The sequence below is a fragment of the Lates calcarifer genome, linkage group LG10, assembly GCF_001640805.2.
Source record: "Lates calcarifer isolate ASB-BC8 linkage group LG10, TLL_Latcal_v3, whole genome shotgun sequence".
Taxonomy (NCBI): Eukaryota; Metazoa; Chordata; class Actinopteri; family Centropomidae; genus Lates; species Lates calcarifer.
In genome coordinates, this window is record NC_066842.1 from 12,461,681 (window position 1) to 12,469,400 (window position 7,720).

At 41.5% G+C, this 7,720-nt stretch overlaps 1 protein-coding gene across 2 annotated transcripts; it reads left to right on the top strand.

Annotated features, from left to right (window-relative positions):
* Window positions 1-781: 781 nt before the first annotated feature.
* On the top strand, window positions 782-4,278 carry lactb (lactamase, beta). 2 transcript variants are annotated; one of them, XM_018664175.2, is made up of 6 exons: window positions 782-1,288; window positions 1,409-1,475; window positions 2,025-2,215; window positions 2,331-2,649; window positions 2,744-2,909; window positions 3,089-4,278. In XM_018664175.2, the coding sequence occupies exons 1-6, from the start codon at window positions 908-910 to the stop codon at window positions 3,612-3,614; spliced, it is 1,650 nt and encodes a 549-aa protein (XP_018519691.1). In that variant the 5' UTR covers window positions 782-907; the 3' UTR covers window positions 3,615-4,278. The 2 variants fall into 2 exon arrangements, with proteins under 2 accessions (XP_018519691.1, XP_018519692.1); XM_018664176.2 differs by having other exon boundaries at window positions 784-1,276.
* Window positions 4,279-7,720: the final 3,442 nt, after the last annotated feature.

The window sequence follows — 7,720 nt, forward strand, 5'->3', positions numbered from 1 at the left end:
CACATGTGCTGACAGCAGCTAAGTAGTTGCCATGACCTCTGTGAAAGTCCTTTGTTGCACAAGTGGAGAGATAAGGCTGTGTGTGTGAGAGAGAGAGAGAGATTATGTTGAATGCAACTGCCCAAGTTTTGAGTTTGTGACCTGGAGTTTGGACTAAAACTTGTGTATGTATTATGGTTAAGGATTAGGTTGGCATCCTGAAAGACAGTAGGTGAGATGTCACTTCACTTAATATCAGACCCTACATGTTGAATATATGATGAAATTTAAAAGCAGCATTCCTCATCACAGAAAATTGCCAATATCATTATCAATCACTGTGTCAAAATAAAGGCTAGATCACCAAGCAGACGAGGAAAGCGACTGCCCGGGGCCCTTAAAGCTACATTCACTGCGTGTCCCTTAGTTCCATCAAATTTGAGTATTAGCAAATTTGCAAAGGGGAATTTTCAACATTAAGGTGCAATATCAACCAGGTGGGTTCTTCAAAATTACCTCTTTTTTTGGTCCTGTCTTCAGGGGCCTTGTTTTAAAATCCAGGTTTATCTTCCCTGTATAGTATACAGTATAGAAGCCTGTAAGTCCCCAACAGGACGGCCATGGCATTATTTGAACACGTGAATCATTTCAATTCAAAGACACAATTAAATAAACCCAATTCTGTAAAATGTGGTGAGAAAAATATGATTTATAAAGGTTCTGTAAGTCATTATAATGAGAAACTCTCTCAAACCCACCCACTCCCACCGAGCTCTTCATCGCTCGATGTTGTCTGAATCATGGTTTGATTATTTCGGTCTGGTTCGAGGACGCACACAGGAAGTAGGCAAGTTGTTGGTAACTATCTGCAGCTGAGCTCATTGACCTGGGCCAGTTACCGCCAAAAAAAATCACGACATTTCTAACAATGTCGCAATTGTTTTTGCCGAACCGCTTTAGTGCCACTCGTCCTCTGCTGTCAGCACGAGAGTCTCCTTTGTTGTTGTCGCTTCGAGCCGGAGCGCGGGTGAAGCAGCAGCAGCAGCAGGCGTCAGATAAACGCAGTGTTTTTATTCAGCAACAAAGACGATATGTCGGGGGGTCAAACGCAGGCTTTTCCAAGTACCGGGCAAAGTCCAGGATTTGGATGTGTGGGCTTGGTGTGGGGGTTGCCCTGGCTGTCGGACTGAAATACGCAGCCAACAGTTCGTATGATGATAAAGTTGAAGGAGCAGAGCGGAGTCATCGATACAGCGCTGCAGTTAAAGTTAGCAGAGACCTTGTGGAGCGGATAAAGGTAGGCACGGAGGTAGGCCTGTTACCTGCTGGGTGTCTTACTGACCAGCGTCCCCTTTGCTTTCTCCTTATACCCTTCGCCTCACTTCAGTGCCACCTGTATCAGTTCAGTGTTGTGTCTGTCTGTTGTCAGGCTGAGGTCGGGGCTCCTGGGTTGGTGGTTGGGGTCTCTGTGGATGGTGCTCAGGTCTGGTGTGAAGGTTGGTGCCTGCAAAGTCCGCTGCTACGAATGGCATTTGAAAAAAAAAATTGCAGTACCAATGTAATCAGTCTTATTTGTTCAACATAACCTCGAACCACTTTGGCTTGTACAACACTGTCTTCATATGACTTATTTTGCACTAAACACTAAGATATTAGCTTTACAGTTATATTAAACTGTGGAAAATAGCAAATGCTAATGTTGGAGAAGCTAGAGCTGCAAGAATATTTATCATTTTTTCTTGTAAAATGACTCTGATGAGCAACTGATAATCAGAATAGCCGCCAGTAAATTTTTTGTCAACTGATCGATTCATTGGCCACCTGTCTCATGTGTAAACTGGTTGAACTTATGATGACCCCACACTGGGCCCACAAGATAAATGAATGCTATAGTATATCAGTGTTGGCAGTATTGCTGTTCAAAACAATATGTGACCGTGGTTTATCACAATATATAACCTTAAAATGCATCACATGGACTCTTTAATAGATTCCTCTGAAATTACATTCTTGTATGTTTCTTTAAAATTCTTCATGTAATTCAGGGTTCGGTTATGCCGATTTGGAGAACCGTGTGCCGTGCAGCCCAGAAACAGTGATGCGAATCGCCAGCATCAGTAAGCCTCTCACATCTGCAGCCGCTGCACGACTGTGTGAGGAAGGGAAACTAGATCTCGATCTCCCAGTCCAGAAATATGTCCCAGAATTTCCTCAGAAACAATTTGATGGACAGGATGTAAGTCACTTGAAATCATGCTTTTTTTGTGTGTTTGTTTTTCCTCCCCATCTTATCTATCCTATCTCATTTTTGTGTTCAGCTCACATGCACATTATTTATCCTGCTCCTTCAGGTCACAATAACCCCTCGTATGATTCTCTCCCACCTGAGCGGTATACGACACTACGAGAAGGATGCAGAGAAGGTGAAAGAGGACAAGGAGAAAGCAAAGCGACTTTTAAAACCACCAGTTAAAAAGAAAGAGGATGAAAAGAACTCTTCTGAAAACAAAGATAAATCCACTACAGAGCAGAACACTAAAGGCAAAGAAGCCACTCAGGCTCAGAAGAAAAAAGAGTTTGACCACGAGGAGTACTACTTGAAGGACAACTTTGAAAGTGTCACTCAGGCCTTGGACCTCTTCAAGGATGACCCGCTCATTTTCAAACCTGGTAAGGCACACTTTTGCTCACCAAACCACTCAAATACGATGCACTCTCAGTGTTAGTGTATGGTTGAGTTAGATTCATGTTTTGCTACATGCAGGCACCACTTTTTTGTACTCCACCCATGCCTTTACCCTGCTCAGTGCTGTTGTGGAGCGAGCTGCTGGACAGCGCTTCCTGGATGTCATGACAAATATGTTTCGTGAACTGGGAATGCTCAATACTGTGCCTGATGAGAATGACCCTATTATTTACCACCGCTCCAGGTAATCTAGAAAAACACGTCATGTCCAGATAAGTTGAGTACAGACGAGATGTATCAGTAACATCAGTTAGAACTTTATTCATTTAAGCTTGTTTTGATTGCTCACGATTGTTTTTGAGTGTACATTGCATGCAAAAATCCAATGGTGATTCCATATTTTAAAATGTCACTCCTCCACAGATATTATCATCTCAACAAGAGAGGACGCGTCGTTAACTGCCCGTATGTAGACATCTCCTACAAGTGGGCAGGAGGCGGCTTCCTTTCCACTGTGGGAGACCTGCTGCTGTTTGGTAATGCTCTTCTCTATAGCTACCAGGTGGCCCACCTAAAGGACACAGAGGGCCTGCTGCCCGGTTTCCTCAAACCAAAAACTGTCGTAGATCTGTGGGTGCCAGTTGACAGGACAGAGGCCACCTGGGATAAAGATGGACTGTACGCCCAAGGCTGGCTGGTAGTGGAGAAGCTGCAGAAATACGGTCAGTGCAGGAAACGCAGACACTACGTGTCGCACACAGGTGGCGCTGTGGGGGCCAGCAGCGTCCTCCTGGTGTTACCCAGTGAGGAGATAGACCAGTACCGAGGACAGATCCCCCTCCTCCCACAGGGAGTGGTGGTCACCATCATTACTAACATGCAGTCTGTGGGACTCAATAGCACAGCACTGAAAATTGCACATGAGTTTGACAAAGCCAGATGCCAGTAAGAGTAAGTTGTTTACAGAAATGCGTGAGTTTACATTTTACTGAGAAGTATTTCAGGTGAACCTTGTGATCTTGTGTGATTTTTATACAGCTTTTAAATTTGTCCAGAGGATGTTTTAGGAAATGAAATAAAACCTTAACATGTATTTTATATACATTTTATGAATTGCAAAGTGAATTCAAAATTATTTTAATCCACTTGGCAGGGAAGCCATTCTGCCACTAGGTGGAAGCAGTTTACTGCATTTCTAACCCAAAAAGGAGGCCACTGACCCATGATAACAGTCTGTTGGCTTTAGACTGAAGGTAATGTATTACATTAAAAGCTAACAGAGCAATCTGGTACCTTTTTAATACATCCTTATTATAGATACAAAAGTGTTTCATACACAATGGAAAGAAGCTAGTTGCTATACAAAGCAGCATACTATGGCTCCAGAGTTTGTGCGTCACATGTAGTGACCTTTTTAGGGCCCACCCTGCCCAGATATTTCCTCATAGCATCTTGATGTGCTTTTGGAAATGTGTGTTGAATACTGTTGCTCTGTCAGTAATCAGGGTAAAAACATAAAGTGGCATTTTCACAATGTACTCACTGCTGTGCCAACTTTGTAGATGACTTCTGTGTAATGTCTTTGTTAAAACTGACTTCAGCCACAAACACAATCCTGACTTTGTCTTTGAATTCAACACAACAGGAACAATTCCAGAATTTAACGCCTGAATGAGCAGCACAGCTAGTTCTTTAATGGTGACAAGAGTTTTTGGGAGTAACCTAGCTGTCAGCAGTCCAAATTTAGTTGTTTTTTTTTTCTCCTCTACAGTTGGCTGCTACTGTGTGAGTACTGGAAGTCCCTCAAAACAGAAAGACTAACAAACTATTGGCAATGCAGCCCAACAAGTTTTAATACCACTTTTAAGTTAGCTGAAAGGAAGCAGATTTGATGCCACCATTCTCATTAGAAAACCCCTGGGATCTCCTGTGTCCGTTTTTAGATATAAGGGGACTGATTAATGGCTTGGGATAAGCTAATTATACAGGCTCCCACACATGCAGTGTATCTCTGAGTTTGCAGCGTGTGTGTGTCTATATGTGAGAGCCAGTTTGAGTTTTAAAACTGCAGAGCGAAGACATTTTTTAAAAGTGAGGTCAGCCTGACCAGTCCTGACTTCTTCAAGGGGCAATTATGGTTTAGAGTTAAGATTTGATTTAGGATTAGGTTAAGAATAGGTTGCAGGCTGTGGTCAGGAATGAAGTCCTGATGGTTAAATTTAGAGGCTATGGAATTACGAGTCAATCAGGATCTTCACAAATGCAAATGTGTGTGTGTGTTTGTAAATGTGACTGCGCCCATGCAGTCTCCCACCAGAAATCACACAGTCAAATGATTCAGTAGGGATCATTGCATACATTTACACAATTACAAAATATTTACCAATAGCATATTGAGCATATTCATTCATTAATACAAGGGGTTGTTTCATAATTCCTTATTATCAATATTTAGAAGAATATTTCACAAAAGTTTTACATAGTCCAACTATGCTTTCTAAATACAGTACATTCCAGATAAAGTACATAGATTGAAATGTGATTTAACATGAGTAACACCAGTGCCAACTTCTTAGCTGTGTTAAAAAAGGCCACCGTGCAAGGTGTGATTCAATTCCCACCCACTCACACGTGTTTCACACCCTATGTGTGTGTGTGCGTGCGTGTGTGTGAGTGTTAATGAATTACAACTTTCTGTAACAAACTGCATGGAATCAAAAAATCTCAGTTGCCTTGACTTTAGCTGAGGTCGGCACAGCAGTTTTTCTCCATCTATTGGTATTTCATAGTCATCATATAATTATGTCATCATCCCATTCAACACAGAACCAAAAAAAGATATAGTATACACCAAAAAGAAAAAAACCCAAGAGATTATACTCTTGGATTTACTCTCCAATACTGTTGCTGATTGTTTTGTTGGCTCTGTTGCTTGGCTTTCAACAACCTGTGTGTGGACACAAGTAATGGTTAGCTTTAAAAGAATATATCCCAGCTGAAGTACAATAATACCAAGACTTTCCGACACATAAACTACTTCCACATCCTTATGTTATTTTCAGAGAATTAGCAGTCCTTAATCCATAATGTACTTACTTGCGTACGTAGAAGATAACAACTGCCAGCACCACTAAGATGAGGAGGACAACAATGACCACAGCTGTAATTAACCCTGCCTCCCCTGCATTGGTGAACTTGCTCGGGAGCTGAAGCTGCTCACATCTGCTGCCTTTGTAATCTTCATTGCACCTGATGGAAAATATGACGTACAAAAAAATGTAGACTGTCTGTCAGCACAGGGGAAGAATTTTCAACAATGTTGCCCTGCTGTGAAATCAACCGGTATTCCTACATAAAAGTTAAAGCGTCCCAAAGAGTTTTTTTTTTTTTTTTTTTTTTTTTTGGACTTACACACAGGAGAGTGTATTCATGGAAAGTATTTTGTAGCATGTCCCTCCATTCATGCAATAGCTGGCTTCCTGCCCATCACAAGGGTCTCCATGATCTACACAAACAAGAACAAAATAGCCTTAATGACACTGAATTGTCACCTTTGAAATTATTTATGGTTTCTAACGTTAAGTTTTTACCTGCCATCATTTAGGATGTTTTTTCTCGCCTTTCCCTGAGAACACAAGAAACATTTCTGTCACGGAGAAGGAAGTAATCTCACCCACAAGGAAAGAATGCTATAACCAGAAGTTTCACATGCCAATATTGAAAACGAGCCTCAGTATATAAACAGTTTCTTAAGGAATCGTGAGCTAAAGTTGATATATGAGAGGAATATATCATCACCCTGACTGAAATAAATCAAAAATCGGTCTTTACCGGCTCGTGAAATCCCAGCTTTTGGTAGTCAGTGCAGGTTGTAGTAGTGAAGGTGAGTCATAATGACTCTTCCAAATAACTCAGAAGTGCTTTTTTTGTTGGACCGTTGAAGAAACTGTCATGTGGGCGGGTTCCTCCCTTGGCCCAGAAAAATGTTGTGATTGCAGTTTGTCCACATTGTAAATGGCACCCTAAACGTCAGGATACCTGCCGACTGTAGGTAAATTGTCAGTGTGTCAAAAACGGTGTCACTGGCTGGTGTGTGAGTAATTCACGAAAACCTGTCGGAGGTCTAAAAATAGCTAGCTTAAAATTTGCTGTGAAAGTGTTGAAGCATGTGTCAGATTGTCAGACGAAAACCGAGCAGATTCCTGTTTGTTGTTGTTCTTGGAGGTTCAGTTACATCATGAGATCATGCAGAGATAGGGTGAGGAAATCACCTGTTGTGCATGTGAGCTCAGCGTGCCTGGGTTTGGTAGAAACCGCTGAATGCCTGGTATGCAAAGAAGGCATGAATGGAATCGTGGGAACTTTTTTTGTTTTGTAGTCTATGATCACATCACGCCACTTCTTTCAGACAAGTAATTACATCTTAATGCTCAGAAACCGTTAGTTGACTCATCAAAGGGCCTCGCTTTTACTTACTTAATTTTGTACAGCTTGTTTTTGTGGTAAGGAAATTTGTTGGTCAGAGCTATGCAGTGATGATGCTCTTAGGGCTTCGCTACTCTCAGGCCTGACTCGAGAAACACTGAGGAGATGGTAAAATTAAATTTGATGACATTTCTGCGCAGTTTCTGACTATCTGATGGCGCTTTCTGAGTAGGCTACAAATGACCTTGCCTCATGGGCCTGCTATAGTTACATATCATTTAGCTAATAATATGGATACCACTTTCTTATAAGTTAGTATAATGATTATATTAATGGCATTAAATTGCTCATTGCCTCATAGATTTATTATTTGCAGCCATAGAGGAGCAGCTGTTGGTCTAGCCAGTCAGATGTTTTTCCTCCTTCAGCACACACACCTGTGTTATCTTTGTGGAAACTCCTTAGATCTTTGGAGGGTGGGCTCTTGGACTACTTGGCTTCTGGAAACAAGCAGAGAAGAATCTGGGCCAAAACCCATTGTAAAAACCCTTTATTGTTGATGTACCAACATTTATAACTGCAGATTTGAAGGATCATAAGAAATAAGAACCATTAAAGCATTTATGAATT

Bases quoted from the DNA above. Each gene is read 5' to 3' on its own strand.
- lactb (XM_018664175.2), top strand. From the start codon at position 908: ATGTCGCAATTGTTTTTGCCGAACCGCTTTAGTGCCACTCGTCCTCTG. The intron at 1,476-2,024 runs GTTGGTGCCTGC...CATGTAATTCAG, and splicing joins TGCTCAGGTCTGGTGTGAAG to GGTTCGGTTATGCCGATTTG. The intron at 2,650-2,743 runs GTAAGGCACACT...TGCTACATGCAG, and splicing joins CCCGCTCATTTTCAAACCTG to GCACCACTTTTTTGTACTCC.